The sequence below is a fragment of the Oncorhynchus masou genome, chromosome 8, assembly GCF_036934945.1.
Source record: "Oncorhynchus masou masou isolate Uvic2021 chromosome 8, UVic_Omas_1.1, whole genome shotgun sequence".
NCBI classification, from domain to species: Eukaryota; Metazoa; Chordata; class Actinopteri; order Salmoniformes; family Salmonidae; genus Oncorhynchus; species Oncorhynchus masou.
Genome location: NC_088219.1, coordinates 44,176,380 through 44,199,494, shown reverse-complemented (window position 1 = coordinate 44,199,494; position 23,115 = coordinate 44,176,380). Strand labels below are relative to the sequence as shown.

The 23,115-nt window shown below is 41.4% G+C and overlaps 1 protein-coding gene across 2 annotated transcripts; it reads left to right on the top strand.

Moving 5' to 3' along the window:
- The first annotated feature begins 189 nt into the window (after positions 1-189).
- Positions 190-20,983, top strand: LOC135544720 (phosphatidylinositol 4-phosphate 5-kinase-like protein 1). Of its 2 annotated transcripts, XM_064972563.1 has the most exons (10): positions 190-508; positions 2,950-3,000; positions 5,470-5,624; positions 7,639-7,763; positions 12,690-12,724; positions 12,831-12,886; positions 12,991-13,103; positions 15,644-15,806; positions 15,936-15,974; positions 16,433-20,983. In XM_064972563.1, exons 1-10 carry the CDS (start codon positions 230-232, stop codon positions 16,893-16,895), a joined length of 1,479 nt encoding a protein of 492 aa, XP_064828635.1. In that variant the 5' UTR covers positions 190-229; the 3' UTR covers positions 16,896-20,983. The 2 variants fall into 2 exon arrangements, with proteins under 2 accessions (XP_064828635.1, XP_064828634.1); XM_064972562.1 differs by lacking the exon at positions 15,936-15,974.
- The last annotated feature ends 2,132 nt before the right edge of the window (positions 20,984-23,115 follow it).

Genomic DNA, 23,115 nt, shown 5'->3' with positions numbered 1-23,115 from the left:
TCAGGCAGCTCAGGTCTGTCTAGGTAAGACACAACTGTTATTGTCAACCTCTGGCTCTCCCAGCAACGACCTTACCACGCATGTTAATCGATAGGAAGACTAACCGACATGGTCTTACCGGTGTATGTGCTTTGTTATGGCACTCCATTGGAATCGGGGGGGGAAAAAAGCCCTATCATTGATGTGGCATTTTGCGGAGATGGTTACAAGTGCTGGATCTTGAGTACTCATGTGTGTGTGTGTGTGTGTGTGTGTGTGTGTGTGTGTGTGTGTGTGTGTGTGTGTGTGTGTGTCATCCCCACCCCAGATGGAGATGTCTGCGGGTCCAGCGGAGGGCACGCAGAGGACTGGTACGGTGAAGAGGAAGATGTGGGGGGGTCTGAGGCAGCAGTGGAAGCTACTGGGCCTGTTTGAGATCGACCAGCAGCACGATTTCTACAGCCTCACCTCTATGATGAAGGAAGGCCTCTCTGCAGCCGTGCAGAACACCATCGACAACCCACCACCGGTGAGCACCCACAGGTCATTAAATGTGATGCAAGTAAAGATGCATAGCATTTTACTAAGCAAAAGTTCACACCTGTTTGTTTTTTTACGTAGGGGATAAAACACTCAAAACAAAGGTATAACAAGAGACTGTCATCCTTCACACCTCCTTTGCTTGTTTTTGGTTCTTCCCTCTGTGTTTAATTAATGCCCTATGGAAATAACAGCTACTGTACAAACTTGCACAGGGGTACACGTGGTTCAAACACCTCACAGAGCAGGATTTTTTACAAGGGATAAGTAGTTTGAATTGAGCAGTATCTTTAGCTTGTGCAATCACATAGTGGTCTAAAGCTAACTGAATGGACCAAACAAACGAAAATGCATACATCTATTATGTGCCATTGCCAGCATTTAAAATGATTGGTTGCAAACTGGTTTCATTTACCGTGGTGGCTGATGCCTCTCAATTCCACCTTAATTTGCATCACCTATCGTGTTCCCCAAGAGGGCCATGAGAAGGCCAAGAGTGGGGCTGAGGCATGAACAAAAGGAGCTCATGAGAGAGAGCCGTGTTTTCTTCGTTTTGCACCGTTTTCTGTTGCGCGCCCTAATGAACATGGCCCAGGCTAAGGCTGGATTCTAACCTGTTATTGTCATCCTCATTTGTTTTCCACTGTTAAAAGATCTCTGAAACAACCATTTTGTTAAAGACATTAAGCCCCATTTAGACTTTACATCATTGAGGAGTCTTTGGATTCCAAACAGAAAACCTGCTCCCTTCTATCTGCCCTTAATAACTTGCCCTTGTGGATCTGAGAAAGTGTTGAGACGGTCCTCTGGTGGCCTCAGACCATAAAAGTCATCCGCATCAAGGGCAGAGGGAATGGGGGTAAGTTTCCAGTTTGCAACGGAGTATTTTGACTGAGCTATGGGAGGTGGCTATTAGTGGCTTGCTCTTTGTTTAGCCTTCTGCCCGCAGTACTAGATGTTCCCCAATGTTCCCTAGGCAATGTGGGGTTGTCTGACCAACCCCATTGTTGTCCCTACAGAGGAGAAGGGATACAGAACACAGGCTGATATTAGAGCCAAGTGGAACGTGGTTGTTTGGATTGTGGAAAATTACATAACCACTTCATTTTATATTCCAAGGAAATTTGATTTGATGTAGGTGTATTCATGATCTAATTTGCAGCAACCGTTATTTTGTCCATCGGTATTTGGTTACTCTGCCGGATCCTATGGTGGTGAATAAGAGGTCACAAGGGAGTTATTCACACACACACACACACACACACACACACACACACACACACACACACACACACACACACACACACACACACACACACACACACACACACACACACACACACACACACACACACACACACACACACACACACACACACACACGCACACAGCATCAGACCCATTGAAACGGAGCCTACTGACTCAGCGTTGTGATACATGGTTGTCTCTTACTCACATATTTCCTTACACACACACACATACACACTTCTTGTTGATCCACCTCTTGTAGCATGTTAGCCTACTTTTGACTGGGGTGCCATGTTTATATTTCCTGAAATGTTCAGTTGAGTTCGACAGAAAAGGGATCTGTAATTTATTGTTATTGGTGGACTGTCATTGCTGTTAATGGTCTTTTGTGTTTTTTGCACTTAACAGTTTCCCATGTGTATCAATAATGGTCCACCACCCAAAGGACATCCAGACAACTTGACACAACTGTGGGAAGCATTGAAGTTAACACAGGCCGCCATCCCTGTGGAACGGCGTTCTGCGTTTGTTGGAAGAGAGTCGGACCGAAATGCAGCGTGGTGGTTACTCATGTCTTTAATGAAGGAAAAACGGAACGATACATGAAATAACTAATAAATACAAAAAACAACAAACGGAACGTGAAACCTATTACAGCCTATCTGGTGAACACTAACACAGAGACAGGAAGAATCACCCACGAAATACACAGTGAAACCCAGGCTACCTAAATACGGTTCCCCATCAGAGACAACATGAATCACCTGACTCTGATTGAGAACCGCCTCAGGCAGCCAAACCTAAACTAAACACACCCCTAATCAACCAAAATCCCAATGCCTACAAAAACCCAAATACGACAACACAATAACATAAACCCATGTCACACCCTGGCCTGACCAACTAATTAACTAAAACACAAAATACTAAGACCAAGGCGTGACACCCTGTTGACTGCTTTCGACACCTTGTAGAGTCCATGGCCCCGACAAATTGAGTCTGTTCTGAGGGCAAAAGGGGGTGCAACTCAATATTTGGAAGGTGTTTCTAATGTTTGTATGCTCTGTGAATCTGATTCACAGTGATTGTAAGACCATTTGGAATGGTGTCTTTCTCAAAAGATAACTGCATAGTTAGTATATTTTACAAGTAGTAATTATTCCTTTTCTTCTTTTATCATAGGATGAATTGTCAGAAGATGACTACAGATTGGAGGTCACTCAAATACATAAGGTATGTTGATTTAAACAAATGTAACACAGTTGCAACACCAAAGGTACAAATCAGGAAATTCATATCTCACAATTTCAGTCTTCAAAAAGATGTGAACAAACTATTTTTTACCTTATAGTGACATGGGGCCTCGTGTATTAACCATGCGTACATACAAAATATACCACAAAATGTGTGTGCGCCAGTTACCTCAAAAGCTTTTATAAAAACTTGACCGCCACGCAAACCTCAGACCATGCGCACCCACATCTTCTTTTGGTTGATGTATTGTATTGCAAGTCGGCCTAAATATTTTGTGCAAATGGAGGATATGACAGGCTTATTCATAAACAAATTCATAATAAGATGCATCCATTTGCCGTTAGTGAGAAGAGCAAAAAATCACGTGTTTTATTTTTGGAATCTAAAATAATTAGACATAGGAATCTAATTCCTACTTATTTTATTTTCATAACCATTACAGAATAAATTCCTCACGTTTTCTGGCCGTGATGGTTCATATACCTGAAGTAGCAAATGACCATGCGCATTTCTCATTTAATTGGGCCTATGTAGATATAGAATATCTAGGCCTATTTCCAGTTTTGCTGCATGTGATCCCATAGGCAGCACAGTTTATAACCTACAGATGAATTTAATAGGTGAACATCAAGACAGTTGATCTTTTACTTTTGAAGTACGGTGTATTCAGACCCCTTGACTTTTTCCACATTTTGTTAAGTTACAGCCTTATTCTAAAATGGATTAAATAAAATAAGAATCCTCAGCAATCTACACACAATACCCCATAATGACAAAGTGAAAACAGGTTTTTAGAAATGTTTGCGCATTTATTAAGATTAAAAATGTAAATACCTTATTTACATAAGTATTCAGACCCTTTGCTATGAGGCTCGAAATTGAGCATTGAAGGTCTCTAAGAACACAATGGCCTCAAACATTCCTAAATGGAAGAAGTTTGGAACCACCAAGACTCTTCCTAGAGCTGGCCCCCCAGCCAAACTGAGCAATTGGGGGAGAAGGGCCTTTTTCAGCGAGGTGACCAAGAACCCGATGGTCACTCTGACAGAGCTCTAGAGTTCCTCTGTGGAGATGGGAGAACCTTTCAGAAGGACAACCATCTCTGCATCACTCCACCAATCAGGCATTATGGTAGAATGGCCAGACTGAAGCCACTCCTCAGGGGGATCTGCAGAGAAGAATAGGAGAAACTCCCCAAATACAGCTGTGCCAAGCTTGTAGCGTCATACCCGTCGCTGCACAGCTATTTTCAGGTCTGTCCAGAGATGTTCGATTGCTCAGTTTGGCCGGGTGGCCAGCTCTAGGAAGAGTTTTGGCAGTCCCAAACATCTTCCATTTAAGAATGATGGAGACCACTGTGTTCTTGGGGACCATCAATGCTGCAGAAATGTTTTGGTAGCCTTCCCCAGATCTATTCCTCGACACAATCCTGTCTCAGAGCTCCACGGACAATTTCTTCGACCTCATGGCTTGGTCTTTTCTCTGACATGCACGGGGACTTAACAAAGACACATGTGTGCCTTTCCAAATCATGTCCAATCAATTGAATTTACCACAGGTGGACTCCAATCAAGTGATAGTAACATCTCAAGGATGAGCAATGGAAACAGGATGCACCTGAGCTAAATTTCAAGTCTCATAGCAAAGGGCCTGAATACTTGTGTAAATAAGGTATTTCTGATTTTTATTTTTAATACATTTGCAAAAATGTCTAAAAACCTGTTTTCGCTTTGTCATTATTGGGTATTGTGTGTAGATTGATGGGGAAAACTATGAATTTAAAACCATTTTAGAAAAACGTAACAAAAGGCTGTAACGTAACAAAATGTGGAAAAGGTCAAGGGGTCTGAATACTTCCTGTAATATAGCCTACTGTAATTTGAATTTCAATTGGTTTTGAGAATGTTTCAGAATTCATGGGCAGTCCAGCATATTACGGTTGGAGGGCAAAAGTCCATGCAAAACATTGTTGAATTCAACTGATCTGCTGACAGGTCCACAACAATGTTTCATTGTTTCCTCTTTCAGAAACGGTCACATTCCTTTGTCAAATACAGCATAAATTACTGTTGTTGTTTTTTTACATTCTGCCAACACAGTAAATTGACCAGTAGCTTACGTAAGATATTTGACCATATTCGTAGGCTACAGTACTGCTGTTCGATAACAGCGCAACATCATAAGCCTATTTAATCACAGAGCCTATACTAAGTCAGGACAGACATAGAAACACAAGAATCTATTGATAAACAAAATATTGAACAACAATTTTGTCTGTGCAAACAGCCGGTATTTAGTTTGGCTAAAATATGTTGTGGAGTTCTTCAAGTATCAATTGTTGGACCTTTGTTGTTTCTCACCTACATAAATGTATCTACTACTGTTTGCTGATGCCAATATGATTTGAACTCATAAGAACTCTCTCTTTCTCTCCCCCTCTCTCTGAAGGCCTTCAGAATGGAGACGTTTGCAGGGCCAGTGTTTGCTAGCTTGCGTCGCTCCCTGGGGATGACGGAAAAGGAGTATCAGCACTCTCTCTCCAACGACGGTTCCTACCTGCAGTTCATCAGCAACTCCAAAAGCAAGGCCGACTTCTTTCTGACGTGCGTATTCTACTCCTCTCTTTCTTTCCCTTTGCTGTTAGAGTATCTCTCTCTCACATATAGTGCAACTATAGGAAAGATACTTCCTTAATCTTTCTGACGTGCGTATTCTACTCCTCTCTTTCTTTCCCTTTGCTGTTAGAGTATCTCTCTCTCACATATAGTGCAACTATAGGAAAGATACTTCCTTACTCTTATCTTGCCAAAGTATATGCGCAAACACAATGCACACAGAACACACCAGGAAAGAACACACGAGGCACTTCGACATTAAGGTCACACACACACACACACACACACACACACACACACACACACACACACACACACACACACACACACACACACACACACACACACACACACGTATATAAACTCAGCAAAAAAAAGAAATGTCCCTTTTTCAGGACCCTGTATTTAAAAGATAATTCGTAAAAATCCAAATAACAGATCTTCATTGTAAAGGGTTTAAACACTGCTTGTTCAAGGAACCATAAACAATTAAGGAACATGCAGCCGTGGAACGTCATTAAGACACTAACAGCTTACAGACGGTAGGAAATTAAGGTCACAGTTATGACAACTTAGGACACCAAAGAGGCCTTTCTACTGACTCTGAAGAACACCAAAAGAAAGATGCCCAGGGTCCCTGCTCATCTGCGTGAATGTGCTTTAGGCATGCTGCAAGGAGGCATGAGTTCTGCAGATGTGGCCAGGGCAACAAATTGCAATGTCCGTACTGTGATATGCCTAAGACAGCGCTACAGGGAGACAGGACGAACAGCAGATCGTCCTTACAGTGGCAGATCACGTGTAACAACACCTGCACCGGATCGGTACATCCAAACATCACCCCTGAGGAACAGGATGGCAACAACAACTGCCCAAGTTACACTAGGAACGCACAATCCCTGCATCACTGCTCAGACTGTCCGCAATAGGCTGAGAGAGGCTGAAATTAACAAAACATCTCAAATAATCACGAAAATACACAAAACCACGGTAGACAGATTTCACAAATCAGAAACACACATCTAAAATTCATAATTGAGATGAAAATTACATTAAATATATTGTAGGAAATGTTGTAAGGCAGGTCATCACCAGACATCACCGGCAACAACGTCGCCTATGGGCACAAACCCACCGTCGCTGGACCAGACAGGACTGGCAAAAAGTGCTCTTCACTGACGAGTCGCGGTTTTGTCTCACCAGGAGTGATGGTCGGATTTGCGTTTATCGTCGAAGGAATGAGTATTACACCGAGGCCTGTACTCTGGAACGGGATCGATTTGTAGGTGGAGGGTCCGTCATGGTCTGGGGCGGTGTGTCACAGCATCATTGGACTGAGCTTGTTGTCATTGCAGGCATTCTCAACGCTGTGTGTTACAGGGGAGACATCCTCCTCCCTCATGTGGTACCCTTCCTGCAGGCTCATCCTGACATGACCCTCCAGCATAACAATGCCACCAGCCACACTGCTTGTTCTGTGTGTGATTTCCTGCAAGACAGGAATGTCAGTGTTCTGCCATGGCCAGCGAAGAGCCTGGATCTCAATCCCATTGAGCACGTCTGGGACCTGTTGGATCGGAGGGTGAAGGCTTGGACCATTCCCCCCAGAAATGTCCAGGAACTTGCAGGTGCCTTGGTGGAAGAGTGGGGTAACATCTCACAGCAAGAACTGGCAAATCTGGTGCAGTCCATGAAGAGGAGATGCACTGCAATACTTAATGCAGCTGGTGGCCACACCAGATACTGACTGATACTTTTGATTTTGCCCCCCCCCTTTGTTCAGGGACACATTATTCAATTTTTGTTAGTCACATGTCTGTGGAACTTGTTCAGTGTTTGTCTCAGTTGTTGAATCTTATGTTCATACAAATATTTACACATGATAAGTTTGCTGAAAATAAACGCAGTTGACAGAGAGAGGACGTTTCTTTTTTTGCTGAGTTTATGTATGTGTTATAACTCACTATCTGTGCTAATCATTGCATTTCTCTTTGTCATCCAGGAACGATAAGCGGTTCTTTCTGAAGACCCAGAACAAGAGAGAGGTGCAATTCCTCCTGTCCAACCTAAGAATCTACATGGAGCACCTAGAGAAGTATCCTCATTCACTGCTGGTCAAGTTCTTAGGTAAGACACAGGACTCTGATCTTATAGTCCATTGGCCAGCGGGAAAATGTGTTCACTTTGGCAAAAATCTAAGGGCGTCAAGTATGTTAGAATGGCTGGGGTGAGAATTTAGCTTTTTTCAAACACCTGAAGCAACTTTTTTCCTGCAATGTAGAGCCATAATCTTAAATCTTTGTAAAAATAATCTATTTATCTAAGCATACCTCTTGAGCTTTATGTATCCTCTTGACTGGTGGTTATTTTTTAAAGAAACTAAATATGCTTCTCTTCATCACTGCTAAAATATGGGTTAAAGAGTGTGAGTCTTATTCAGTACATTTGTTTTTGCTTGCTTTTCTAAAGTATACCAATCAGGCATGCCAGCTAAGATAGTTAGAGTAGCTAGCTAAGATAGTTAGAGTAGCCAGCTAAGATAGTTAGAGTAGCTAGCTAAAGTATACCAATCAGGCATGCCAGCTAAGATAGTTAGAGCTAGCTACTCTAACTTGATTGACTGTCACGTTCGTGTGTAGAGACGGAACAAGGCGCAGCTGATGTTGAGTTCCACATAATTTATTAAAAGTGAAACTTAGCAAAACAAAACAATAAACGAACAACGAACCGTGACTACAGAGGTGCTACGTGTACCAACGCAAAACAATATCCCACAAACACTACTTAAATATGATCCCCAATTAGAGACAACGAGTAACAGCTGCCTCTAATTGGGAATCATACAAAATCACCAACATAGAAAAACCAAAACTAGAACCACGCATAGAAATAATAAACTACACTGACCCCTCAGTCACGCCCTGACCTACGCCACCATAGTAATCAGCATGTTGTATGTGAGTCTAAGCAATAGAAGGTTTGCAGGCTGATAAAGGAATGTTGAAACAAGTTGGAATGCTCACATGCTCATCGTAAATGACTGTATCAAACAACAATGGAACATTCTATTTGGAGGGGGGTCTCATTTATAACCAATGGGATTTGGTTCATTTTTGCCATCCGATTTAATGATGGCAAAATCATAGGCAGCAGCAATCTGTCGATGTGCCCTTGAGCAAGGCAATTAACCCAAATTGCCCCTGTAAGTCACTCTGGATAAGTGTCAGCTAAAAATGACAACAGTTTTTTTCATTTATTTTATTCCAGAGCTGGGGTCAATTTGAAATTGAAGGCAATCAATTCAGGAAGTTAAACATTTGAACATTTGAAAAAAAACAGCATCTATTTTCAAGGAGGAGTCAGTTTTTACATTTTTAATTTGTAATTTAAATAACTTCCTGAATTGACTGCCTTAAATTCAAATTAAATTCAAATTGACCCCAGCCCTGGTTGATTCCCTCATAATCAGACGATTGGTTAGAATGTTATGTTGGAATACTGTGTATATGGGGTGGCAGTGTAGCCTAGTGGTTTGAGCGTTGGACCAGTAACCGGAAGGTTGTAAGTTCAAACCCCCGAGCTGGCAAGGTACAAAACTGTTGTTTTCCCCCTGAACAGGCAGTTAACCCACTGTTCCTAGGCCGTCATTGAAAATAAGAATTTGTCCTTAACTGACTTGCCTAGTTAAATAAAGGTAAAAAAAAAATATGACAGGATTCAAGACATATATTTTATATTTAACAATTCTAGCATCATTTTGCATATCAGTATTATCACTACAAACTAGTAAAATATCCCTTTAGGAATATTATAGATACATTTTTTATTGTTTGAAAATAAAACATAGAAATTAGGGATTCAAATACTGACCAAAAACAGTCATATAAATAGTGTTTTTGGCACATTTTACAAATATTTTACAAAGATGATACCTTTTGCAAACCTGGCTAAATTGGTTGTGTTATCTTGATAACTATAATAAATGTTTTTATTGTCATTAGGCATATTCTACTTATTATTAAAGAGGCGTGGCAATGTCAGACCAATCCAAGTTAGAACAATGGAGCTGGTTGGTGGCCATATTGGAAAACGTGTACCCTATAGCCTATGGTTAAACCAGCAATAGCTAGGCATCATTGTTTAGACTTATTTTATGTAGGCATTTTGTGAACATGAATTACCTGTATCTCTTTGCTGGATGTAAGGCATTCCTATGGGATGTCATATATACGGGGAAGGTTTCACATCACATTTCTTGATATTTACTATCATTTTAATTAATAGATATTAATCACATGGTGAATACTTCTAGAACATTTATGTGTTTTAATATAATATATTTGAAATGGCAACAAAACTCTGCAATTCTGACTGCTTTTTGGACATATTTTTACCACTTCTGGTAATATTTTGCTAAATATATATACAGTGAGCTCCAACAGTATTGGGACGCATTTTTGGTTGTTTTGGTTCTGTACTCCAGCACTTTAATTTGAAATGATACAATGACTATGAGATTTAAGTGCAGACTGTTAGCTTTAATTTGCGGGTATTTTCATCCATATTGGGTGTTTATAAATTACAGCACTTTTTGTACATAGTCCCCCCCATTTTAGGGAACCAAACGTATTGGGACAAATTCACTTATACTACCGGTCAAAAGTTTAGAAACACCTACTCATTCAAGGGTTTTTCTTTATTTTTACTATTTTCTACATTGTAGAATAATAGTGAAAATGTCAAAACTATGAACTAACACATATGGAATCATGTAGTAACCAAAAAAGTGTTAAACAAATTAAACTCTATTTTATATTTGAGATTCTTCAAAGTAGCCACCCTTTGCCTCAATGACAGCTGTCACGTCTGCTTCCAACTCACACCCTCAATCAAGTAGATCCTCTGAAAGCAGCTCACTCTCCAGATCCCAATCACCTGAATTCTAATCACCTGTTCACACACCTGTATGTCATTATCACACTATTTAGTTCAGTTCTTTGCACCCCATCACTGTGAGGTATTGTTTGTTTTGTGACACACGGCTTGCAGAGCTCTGTTTTTCCCCGTGATTTACTCCTCCCGTGTATGATAGTTTTTGCCTGCCTCACTAACGATGCTTATTCCAAGCCTGTACTTTAGCCTATAGGATTTGCTGTTATCTACCTATTGCCTGATCTCCCGGACAACGTTACGAGCCTTTTCCCTGCCTGTACTGTTGGACCCCCTGTGTGTGACCTTCTGTCTGCCCCTGGACCCAGCTATCTGCCTCCTCCTGTGGTCCTGTACAATAAACACCTGCTGCGCCCTGCGCTTGAAACCAGCTCCCCTCGTGTTCATTACAACAGCTTTGCACACTTGGCATTCTCTCAACCAGCTTCATGAGGTAGTCAGCGAGAATGCATTTCCATTAACAGGTGCGCCTTGTTAAAAGTTAATTTGTAGAATTTCTTTCCATCTTAATGTGTTTGAGCCAATCAGTTGTTGTGACAAGGTAGGAGGGGTATACAGAAGTTAGCCCTATTTGGTAAAAGTCCATATTATGGCAAGAACAGCTCAAATATGCAAAGAGAAATGACAGTCCATTACATTAAGACATGAAGGTCAGTCAATACGAAACATTTCAAGTACAGTCGCAAAAAATCAAGCACTATGATGGAACTGGCTCTCATGAGGACCGCCACAGGGATCGAAGACCCAGAGTTACCTCTGAGGCAGAGGATAGGTTCATTGGTATTCCCAGCCTCAGAAATTGGAGCCCAAATAAATGCTTCAGAGTTCCGTAACAGACACATCTCAACATCAACTGTTCAGAGGAGACTGTGTGAATCAGGCCTTCATGGTCGAATTGCCGCAAAGATACCACTATGAAAGGACACCAATAATAATAAGAGACTTGCTTGGGCCAAGAAACACAAGCAATGGACTTTAGACCGGTGGAATTTAGTCCTTTGGTCTGGAGTCCAAATTGGAGATTTTGGTTCCAACCGCCGTGTCTTGGTGAGCGGGTGTTGGTGAACGGATGATCTTCGCATGTCTATTTCCAACAGTAAAGCATGGAGGTGGTGGTGTTATGGTGTGGTGGTGCTTTGCTGGTGACACTGTCTGTGATTTATTTAGAATTCAAGGGACACTTAACCAGCATGGCTATCACAGCATTCTGCAGTGATACGCCATTCCCACCTGGTTTGGGCTTAGTGGGATGATAATTTGTTTTTCAACAGGACAATGACCCAACACACCTCCAGGCAGTGTAAGGGCTATTTGACGAAGGAGAGTGATGGTGTACTGCATCAGATGACCTGGCCTCCCAAATCCCCCGGCCTCAACCAAATTGAGATGTTTGGGATGAGTTGGACCGCAGAGTGAAAGCAGCTAACAAGTGCTCAGCATATGTGGGAACTCCTTCAAGACTGTTGGAAAAGTATTCCAGGTGAAGCAGGTTGAGAGAATTCCAAGAGTGTGCAAAGCTGTCATCAAGGCAAAGGGTGGCTATTTGAAGAATCTCAAATATAAAATATATTTTGATTTGTTTAATACTTTTTTGGTTACTACATCATTCCATATGTGTTATTTCATCGTTTTGATGTCTTCACTATTATTCTACAATATTGAAAATAGTGAAAATAAAGAAAAAGCCTTGAATGAGTAGGTGTTCTAAAACTTTTGACCGGTAGTGTATGTGTATTAAAGTAGTCAAAAGTTTAGTATTTGGTCCCATAGTCCGAGCACACAATGACAACATCAAGCGTATGACTCTACAAACGTGTTGAATACATTTGCTGTTTGTTTTGGTTGTGTTTCAGATTATTTTCTGCTCAATGAAAATCAATTGTTAAATTTTGTATTGTGTCATTTTGGATGAACTTTTTATTGTAAATAAGAATATAATATGTTTCTAAACACTTCTACATTAAGGTGGATGCTACCAAGCATGGCCTTGTACCTCCTTTTATTCGTCTTTGCCACCGCAAAGTGGACAAATATGTGAAATTTGGCTGGACCATGGAAGATGTTTGTAGTTGACTGAAGTTTACATTTTTGTTTGCTTTCAAGGTGTCCACAGGATCAAAATTCCACATAGGAGGAAGGTACTGACTGATTATGGATTGTTATTCATAGCCATATTGTTTATTATTATCATTATTTATTAGCTATAACTTAGTTTGTTCATGCCTTGTCTTACCTTTTTCACAGAAGTACTTTATTGTAATGCAGAGTGTTTTTTACCCTGACGATCGAATCAATGCCAGGTAAGCCTGTTTCAGAGTAAAACAAAACAGTCTGGTGTGAGAAATGTATTACAGGCACTGTGGTAACAACACTGTTAAACTGACTTTGTTGCCTGTTATTGCAGGTATGACATCAAGGGTTGTGAGGTGAGCCGGTGGACAGACCCAGCCCCAGAGGGAAGTCAGGTTATCGTTGTCCTCAAGGACTTGAACTTCGAGGGCCAGTACATCACTCTGGGTAAGGGTAACGAATCCTGTCATAGTATGTTACAGAATGAGATATGTTATTCATGAGGACTGATTACAATGAAAGGAAATACCTTACCTTGTTTTAGTGATTGAGGTAAGCCAATTTGGCTTCATTTTTAGCATGTAAATCTTGGTGGGGCAAACCCAAAAACCTTTTCAGGGGATGCATGCCAGCAAATACACTACACAACACTAAACAACACATTAATTGCACTATAACGGTGACAAACGATGCCCACAAACTTTTAGGGTCTACATAAAGCTGCCCCATAAGCAGTCCCAACAACTTACCATTGCTACAACTGGCAGACAATCAGCAGAGCCTTGTCTGGCAGCGAATCAGCGGAGCCTTGTCTGGCAGCGAATCAGCGGAGCCTTGTCTGGCAGCGAATCAGCGGAGCCTTGTCTGGCAGCGAATCAGCAGAGCCTTGTCTGGCAGCGAATCAGCGGAGCCTTGTCGGGCAGCGAATCAGCGGAGCCTTGTCTGGCAGCGAATCAGCGGAGCCTTGTCTGGCAGCGAATCAGCGGAGCCTTGTCTGGCAGCGAATCAGCGGAGCCTTGTCTGGCAGCGAAATCAGCGGAGCCTTGTCTGGCAGCGAATCAGCGGAGCCTTGTCTGGCAGCGAATCAGCGGAGCCTTGTCTGGCAGCGAATCAGCGGAGCCTTGTCTGGCAGCGAATCAGCGGAGCCTTGTCTGGCAGCGAATCAGCGGAGCCTTGTCTGGCAGCGAAACATTCAGCCACATTTATTGCCTTTTAAAAAACACACAGCAGATATGGCTGACTTGGTTAAACAAATGTTGTTTCTACTGACAATTGACATCTACAAACTATGGCATAAGGGGACGACGAGCAGATAAGAGGCAATTTCGATTTAGACATTAATGAGTGAGGTAGGACTGACAATATAACTATTTGTTCAGCACTTTTAAAATGTACAGCGCCAGAATTCAGAACATGGGCCTTACAGCATTCTCCATTTACACCAAGTCAGAACCATAGAATAAATAAAGGAGGCATATAAGCAGACAATGAAAGCTCTTACAATATTAGATGATTACATTTCTCTAAAACAGACTATAGGCTTCATGTGCAAGTCCGAAATAGTAGGCAAAATTAAGAGGGGAAAAGGGACCAACTTATTATGTTGAGGCACATTTGCTACTAACATCTTACTACACAACATACACTATTACTTTCTTAGCTACAGTACACATATCTCCTTGGCATATTTCATAATTTATTCAGCAGCATAGAATACATTTTTGGACACACTTTGTTGTGTGTTGTGCTCACTTGAACAGAAAGTTTGCACAGTGTTTTTGTTTAGTGGAACCTTTTTGTCATCAAAGTCTGTCATTCTCTGGATTTATGGTGCTTTCAAGACAACTGGGAAATAAGAAAAAAGCAAGCTTGAATCATGATGACGTCAGGGATCTTCCGGTCGTAGCTCTAGAATGAGGCCTGAATTCCCGATTTACAATTCCGAGTTGGATGTATTTTCCCAGTAGGAGCCTGTTTTTTCCCCCGAGGTCCCAGTTGTGTTGAACTCACTCAAATCAGATTTTCCAATTCCGAGTTTCCAGTTGTTTTGAGCGCGACAGAAGTTATGTTGGATTGACAGCGTTGGAAGAGACTAAAACCCAGACTTGGGACCACACACCCACTCCACTGAATAGCAGGCTAGTGGTTGCTTTGCAATGCTTGCAGTTAGCCACAGATTCCTTCCAAACCACTGTTGAATTTGCGATTTCCAACTTTTTGTGTAATGTTTATGTTCAATGGTCGATGAGCACCAATATGTTTTATCTATAATTTCTCTTCATTATTTATCTTTATATGACAAGGACTAAAAAGGATTTGCCAGTAGATTGTCGACTTGATTCCTGATGATGAATGCTAGCTAAGATTTTGAAAGTATGATGTTGACATGAGTCCAATCAAATTTTTGAGTTCTACCCTTAGATTTGGCAGTGACGTAGTGTCCCAATGAGTGACAGAACACTGAGCCCAACCCTACACTCTGTATTGTCCACTGGATGCACCACCAGCACAGAAAGCACTGAGCTAGGTTGAAACACCTGCATTTTGGTGTTGCCTTACTCAAGAAAGCAAAAAAGAGACCATGTTTGTATTTTACTGAAAAAAAACCTTGATGAATGTATGTTGACCAATGTTTTTTTAATACCTAGGGGGCAAAACAACAGATTTGTACCTTGTCAGCTCGGGGATTTAATCCAGCAACCTTTTGGTTACTGGCCCAACACAGTAACCACTATGCTACCTGCCACCCCAAAATGTGGCTTTATTGACTCAATGATTATTATATTTTTTTTTTTACATTGTTGGCAAACTGATATGTAACACGTATTAATGCCAAAATAACATGCAAAACAAGCACCCCCCACCCCCCCAAAAAAGGTGGGGCTCAAAATGACGGGCGGCACTGGTAATGACACTGTAATGGGGTAGTAAGTGGTACATGCAGTTATAGAGTCCAAACCAGTTTATATATGTGCTTGTGTTGATAGACCGGCACCGTCCGTGGCTGCTCCGGCAGGTGGAGATAGACACGTCGTTCCTGCAGAGACTCAACGTGCTGGACTACAGCCTCCTGGTGGCCCATCAGCCCCTGCACCACGATGAACGCCACCAGGGCCTGTCCTTCGCCACCCTTATCATGCGCACTAAAAAGTGGGTGGGATTTTTCTATTTTTATCCCTCTTTTTGTATTATTTTTTTTTCTGTCTTTGATTCTTTATGTTTTAGTGACATATTCAGGCCTCAAAAGTGGTGTAATGTCGAGATCAATATTTTCCCCAGGTCCTGGTCTTTCTTCAGGACAAAACCAATGACTTCCAGGCATGTAGTTACCACAAATATACTTCTTGGCTATACAATAACATGCATAACCACCACGAGCAACTATCTAGTATTTGTCTACTCTAAAATCAGTCAACTGTGGTATTTTTTGGTTGGCCATGCTGCCTCACTCTTGGCCCTTACCCTCCCCTCTTTAACCTCTCAGGTAGACATGCTGGCTCTAATAACTTTGTTACCCTTCATAGAGATGGATAGAGGCTTTACTTGCCACAAAGCCTGTTTTAACATGGGCAGCGCCATCGAGTGGAGGAAAATGGAACTGCCTATTTTTAATAGAGAAAGCCCTCAATGGCACTGCCCATGCTATCACAGAAGTGTTCATGGCAAAGATAAGTGTGCTCTATTTCTATATCTGTTACCCTCACCTCTTTAACCTTTCAGGTGGCCATGTTGTCTCTAATAACTCTGGGTACCCCCTCTCCGCTTTAACCTCTCAGGTCAGTGATCACATGCTCAAGCCCCACCCATGCGGGCATGCCCACTGTTCCAGGGGCGGTCCCAGAGGAAGATTCCGCCCTGTTGGTATCAGAGATGGACGGCGGGACAGGAAGTTGCAGCGTTACTGAGTCACGGGTAGGAAGTGGCCTGGGCAGTGCCCCTTCCGGGAGACCCTGTACTGAGCAGCCGGTGGGAACGGTCACGGATTGGATGGAACTGCAACACTTCCAGGCCCAGAACCGCCGGCTGCTGCCCAACTTCAGAAACCCGCTGCATGTCATTGACGGACCGGAGCATCGCTACTTTGTGGGCATCATCGACATCTTCACTGTCTACAGCTTCAAGAAGAGGCTGGAGCATTGGTGGAAGAGACTGCGGCACCCAGGGCAGGCCTTCTCCACCGTCAGCCCCCCCGCTTACTGCCATAGGCTCTGCCAGTGGGTACAGGACCACACCAGGTAGACTCAGAAAGAAGGGAGGATGAGGATGGTTACTCCCACTAGCACGCTGTCTGCCCAGGGACACCCACGCACGCAAATACACACACAAAGACTAGCAACTGTGACGCTGTTCAGAGACATAAAGCTATTCTTTTAAAGCACTGTAATTTCAGATTGACCAAGAGGCAGTTATTTTCATGTTTCCACATGTCCAGACCAAAGCGAACATAAACCATTATATGGAAATATATTATTCACCACAGCGGATAAATGGGTTCTCCCTCTTCATATTCTTTTTTTTTTTAAGTAACAAAGAAAAAGGTGCAACATTTAAAATCTAGTGCTATGAATTGATTAGCTTATTTTCCAAAGTATAATAGTTTTTGAATTGTTGAAGTTTAGTTCGTGAATCAATAATGAAAACCAAAATTATTTTTCAAATTTTCCATCTGTTTAAAAAAAATATTTTTTTACTTTTGACTCCTATGGATTTTTTTTTCTCCTAATTTAACTTTGACGTTTTGATAAATGTTGTATATTGTTGTATGTTTTTTTTAAGTGCCTTTCTTACGCACTTCTCAGTAGTTGGTATTCAGACTTACTTATGCAGGTGCTTAACGGGCTTTGCAGTCGTAGTTCACTTGCGCGCGCGCGCGCTGAATACATACACCTTTAAATACGGTGTACCTTTCATTTTGACGACATTCACTAGAATGGGTTCAGAATATAAGGATCAATGAATGAAACCCATCTAAAGATATGCATAATCGTGTTCATTTCAGGACCAACTAGTCGACCAACTAGTTTATTTAGGCACATTTTGGGTTAAGAAAGTATGTATGAATCATAAAAAAGTACAGGGTTTGGAGAGCTTTTACAGACTAAATGCATTCGGAAAGTATTCTGACCCATCGACTTTTTCTATATTTGGTACATTACAGCCTTTTTCTAAAATTGATAAAACAATCTACACACAATACCCCATCAAGGCGGCGGCGTAGCCTAGTGGTTAGAGTGTTGGACTCGCAAACGAAAGGTTGCAAGATCAAATCCCTGAGCTGACAAGGTACAAATCTGTCGTTCTGCCCCTGAACAAGGTAGTTATCCCACTGTTCCTAGGCCGTCTTTGAAAATAAGAATTTGTTCTTAACTGACTTGCCTAGTAAAATAATAAATAATGACAAAGCAAGAACAGGTTTTCAGACATTTTTGCAAAATGTCAACAAAAAACACCTGAAATATCACATTTACATAAGTATTCAGACCTTTTACTCAATACTTTGCTGAAGCTCCTTTGGCAGTGATTACAGCCTCGACTTTTCTTGAGTATGACGCTGCAAGTTTGGCACACATGTATTTGGGGAGTTTCTCCCATTTGTTCTCTGTAGATCATCTCAAGCTCTGGATGGGGAGTGTTGAGGCACAGCTATTTTCAGGTCTCTCCAGAGAAGTCCGGGCTCTGGCTGGGCCATTCAAGGACTTTCAGAGACTTGTCCCGAAGCCACTACAGCATTGCCTTGGCTGTGTGCTTAGGGCCGTTGTCCTGTTGGAAGGGGAAACGTCACCACCAGTCTGAGGTCCTGAGCGCTCTGGAGCAGCTTTTCATAAAGGATCTCTTTACTTTGGTCCGTTCATCTTTCCCTCCATCCAGACTAGTCTCCCAGTCCCTGCCGTTGAAAAATATCCCGACAGCATGATGCTGCCACCACCATGCTTCACCATAGGGATGGTGCCAGGTTTCCTCCAGACGTGACACCTGGCATTCAGGCCACCGTTCCTAGTCCGTCATTGAAAATAAGAATTTGTTCTTAACTGACTTGCCTAGTTAAATAAAGATTTTAAAAAATCAAACTAAAGATTGATCAGCGAAAATGTTAATTTAATCCATTTTAGAATAAGGCTTTAACAAAATGTGGAAAATGTCCAGGAGTCTGAATACTTTCTGAATGCACTGTATATTGATGGATAAAAAAATACAGTGGTTTGATTCATCGTGAAAGTTTAAGTTCAACCCATGAAATATTGGAAGGTGTAAAAACAAGGTGTTCAATAGGGGTTGAACAATAGTCCTATATATCCAAACGATCATCACTAATCGTGGAACTGTATGACAATGGTCCAGGCTACAGGTTTAACCTGCTACGAGTGGCCTGAGTTCCATAAGGATTCAAATGTTCCAAATTATGGCACAGTGTTAGCCTAATATAATCCACTAATGCTAGCGACCCCCAGGACCAACTACACGGACGTGACAGAGGAATGAAAGGTCAACGGAATGGAATGCTGCAAAATGTAGGAAATTGACAGTTAGAAATGTTGTGGGTATTATGGATGATGGCTCCCAATTGTGGCTAATATTTAACCCGATACAAATTGTAAACCAAAACGTAGAAAAGCGCGGGCAAAGAATTAAAACTAGAATCATAAACCAATTCGGTAGGTTGGGTGCTATAAAAACCTATACTAACGCCTGGGTCTCTATACTTAATTCCTGCAAGTTACAAGGCCATCATTTTATAAACTTCACTATGTGAATGTTGATATGCTTCAGTTTGCTGCCATGACTGGTCTCCCATTTGTCTCCAGCCATCATAATAAGATAATATAGATCTAAAACAAGTGTAATTTATATTTACAATCCCCTTATCCAAATGGTTAACTCATTTACTTACCTCTGATCAATAGCTCTTATCAATTTCTAAATTACAGTGCATGGAGAATGCTGTTATTTCATTCGCAAAAAGAAAGTAAATGCTTTTTCCACTTGGAACAGGCAGGTTTGCTCGACCTTATTCATGGTTTCCTCCCGCATAAAGGTGGTGAAATTATGAGTTGAGTTAAGTCATGCTCAGAATATGGCGTATCTGTAGACATACCTCCTTCATTTCTTATATCTGCACCCTGAACGAATAGCGGGTGAATAGCATGCTATTCTCATGCTTAAGGGGATACCTCGGGATTATCTAATTGCCCCGAGTCAGATGAACTCTGTGTCTAGTACGGAAGTTAGAGGTCATTTTGTGAGCCAAAACTAACTAGTTTTATTGCAATGACTAGAAGTACAGTATATGGGTATCTACTAGCATGCTAGCAGATACCTATAGACTTCCAGTCATTGCGCTAATGCTAGTTAGCAATTGCACTAGCGCTAGTTAGTAACTTCCTTCAAACTGCACCATTGCCAAAATACAGAAGTATCCCTTTAAGTTCAATGTCAGAATACATATAGAGAGAAAAATGCAAATTGTTCCATTTACGCGCGCATAACTGTGGTCAGAATTCCGCCCCCAAGTGAATATATTCTCCTGATACCACGGTGCATGACTGTGGTTCTGCAGTATATTGTTTATTTATTTATTCTTTATGCAGTTATGGCAAGGTCAGCATAAAGGGGTAATGTTTCAAAATGCTGACAAACAGCTGTCATTTTATACGACTGCCTAGTGGCGCAGAGAGGCGTCACTACAGTCCCTGGTTTGAATCCAGGCTCTATCACATCCGGCCGTGATGGGAGTCACGGAGGGCGGCACATAATTGGCTCAGCGTTGTCCGGGTTTGACTGGGGTAGGCCATCATTGTAAGTAAGAATTTGTTCTTAACTGACATGCCTAGTTAAATAAAATAAATAAATACAAATTGTTATTCTGATGGTTTTTACGTTTTAGCTTATTTTTGACTTACCTGAACTTGGGACACCCTAGGTAAGTTGAAAATAAGCTAAAACTTGTGAACTATCCCTTTAATAAGCTAAAACTTGTGAATTATCCCTTTAACGTTGTCTCAGCAGAGATATTACTTACACTGTCCAATTTTACAGCAAAATGCCGGCTACACACTTGGGGCCTCAAGTTCTTAGTATTTGCTGTTGAAAATATAACCCAAATGTGATTTACACCTGCTCAGGTGCTCTCCATTCTACACCGCACCTGGGACACCCAGTATCAGTCAGGGAAATAGGATTTCGGAGGTTTTTCAAATTGACTGGGTTAGAATTGTTTTTCAAAGTAAGGCACTGTATTTACAGGGTTTTAGTTGTCTCTGGAAAAAAATAATAAATAACCTGATTTAAGGACTGGGATATGTGGTGACCACATGTTCACTAATGTAGCCTACTTCATTGATACAGTAAGGGTGTGGATTGGCAACTCCAACTCTCTCCTGGCTCAACTTGTTTAACCCTACCCCTAAGTCATGTTTGTGCCTTCTGCCTGCAAATGGTATGTGCTGAAACCTTTTCTCAATGCATAAAAAACTTTTACGAGTTAAGTTGTGTGTAAGAGTTGCTTATTTTACTGGGCTGTGTCTAACTCTGTTACCCTCTCTAATCCTATACCGGCCAATACCACGGTAACAGAGTGCTGATGAGTCTAAGATTTTTCACATTAAAATGGATGTCAAACAAAAATGAATGATTGCCAAGTTAAACAAACCATTTATACTGCAAATTAAACAAAAACACATTTACTTGAAGAACAGCGCAGATGCTAAATTTTTGTAAGAATGTGCCATCATTCTGTTACCAAACTTTGCCACTAAGCTAGTGGAAGATAAGAAAAACACAATAGCACAATTCAAACAGTATATCCTACACTACAGATATACGGGTAACTGCCAAAATAACGGAAACATAAAGTGCGATATAGGGGTGTGTCAAACAAACACCGCTCCAGCTCTGTCACCACAGATGCAGAAGTGCGATATAGGGGGGTGCCAAACAAACATCGCTCCAGCTCTGTCACCTTTCACCACAGATGCAGAAGTGCGATATAGGGGGGTGTCAAACAAACACCGCTCCAGCTCTGTCACCACAGATGCAGAAGTGCGATATAGGGGGGTGCCAAACAAACACCGCTCCAGCTCTGTCACCACAGATGCAGAAGTGTGATATAGGTGGGTGTCAAACAAACACAGATATACGGGTAACTGCCAAAATAACGGAAACATGAAGTGCGATTTTGAGATCATGCAACTGAAATGGCCATGGCATATGGTTTACATCGTTTTTATGCTCATCAAACCATTCAGTGACCACTATGGATGGGTGGATTGTCATCCTATTGGAGCATAGGCATTGTAGCCAAAATAAAAACAAATATTTGCATTTTGGTCTTAATTTATGGTTAGGGTTAGTCGTAAGGTTAGCTGTGTGATTAAGGTTAAGTTTAAAATCTAAATTTAAGAAACATTGTAGATTTCTGAGAAAAAGCCAATCTATTTAGAGGCTAGTCCTGGGTTTGTATACTACATCATCGCGAGAGGATTCCCTTTGCATTGGACACAAACAAGCCAATGTAGCTGTGCACACACTGATACGATGGATTTCAATCCCAAAAATCTTTCTTCTGACGCAGGCGTCGTCACCCGTACATTGCAGGTATTTAGCATTTACATGTATATATTATTTGAAATTCCACGAATAATTGTTTTTGTCGTGCTCTGACCGATAAAGTGGGTATGCTTGAATTAGACCTATTTTATCTTGACGCTAATGGAATTCTAATCGGTCGCCCTTCCCAAATAACGTTGCAAACACCAAACAAAAACTGTCAGGTCAAACATTATTCGTATAGGTATTTCTCACAGTTATATCTGGTTAAGCCCCACTCCATAATTCATGGTTGTTCTCGGCTGCTGAGGTGTGCATGTGACAGTGGCATCCTCTAACCTGTGTTGCCAGGTCAAGCTAACATTTCTATCCCTATGACCACGCAAAACCTACCCACAAGGCCTGAAACTAGCCCCAAAAGTTTGCACATTTATCCAATAGGTGTCTTCATAATGACAATCTAAATACTTATGATATACCAAATGATCTAATCTTAACTATAGAAGTGATTATTGATGTTTATGTCACATTGGGGCAGCAGGTAGCCTGGTGGTTAGAGCGTTGGACTAGTAACCAGCAGGTAGCCTGGTGGTTAGAGCGTTGGACTAGTAACCGAAAGGTTGCAAAATCTAATCTCCGAGCTGACAAGGTAAAAATCTGTCGTTCTGCCCCTGAACAAGGCAGTTAACCCACTGTTCCTAGGCTGTCATTGAAAATAAGAATTTGTTCTTAACTGACTAGCCTAGTTAAATAAAAGTAAAAAAAAAAAATTGCTATAAAATAATCATATTCCTTTAACGAGAGTATAAAAATCTAAAAGCCCCACAGTTTTTGTTTCTCCAGGGATAAAAATGTAACAAGGGCTTTCAGAATATCCTCTCCTCATGTTTGTCCCTGAAGGGGCATTAATAATTTA

What these genes read in the sequence shown, in the direction of transcription:
- LOC135544720 (XM_064972563.1), top strand. Translation starts at nt 230, where the DNA reads ATGTGTGTGTGTGTGTGTGTGTGTGTGTGTGTGTGTGTGTGTGTGTGT. An exon ending in AAATTCCACATAGGAGGAAG is followed by an intron (nt 12,725 to 12,830) that starts GTACTGACTGAT and finishes CCTTTTTCACAG; the next exon opens with AAGTACTTTATTGTAATGCA. An exon ending in ACAAAACCAATGACTTCCAG is followed by an intron (nt 15,975 to 16,432) that starts GCATGTAGTTAC and finishes TTAACCTCTCAG; the next exon opens with GTCAGTGATCACATGCTCAA.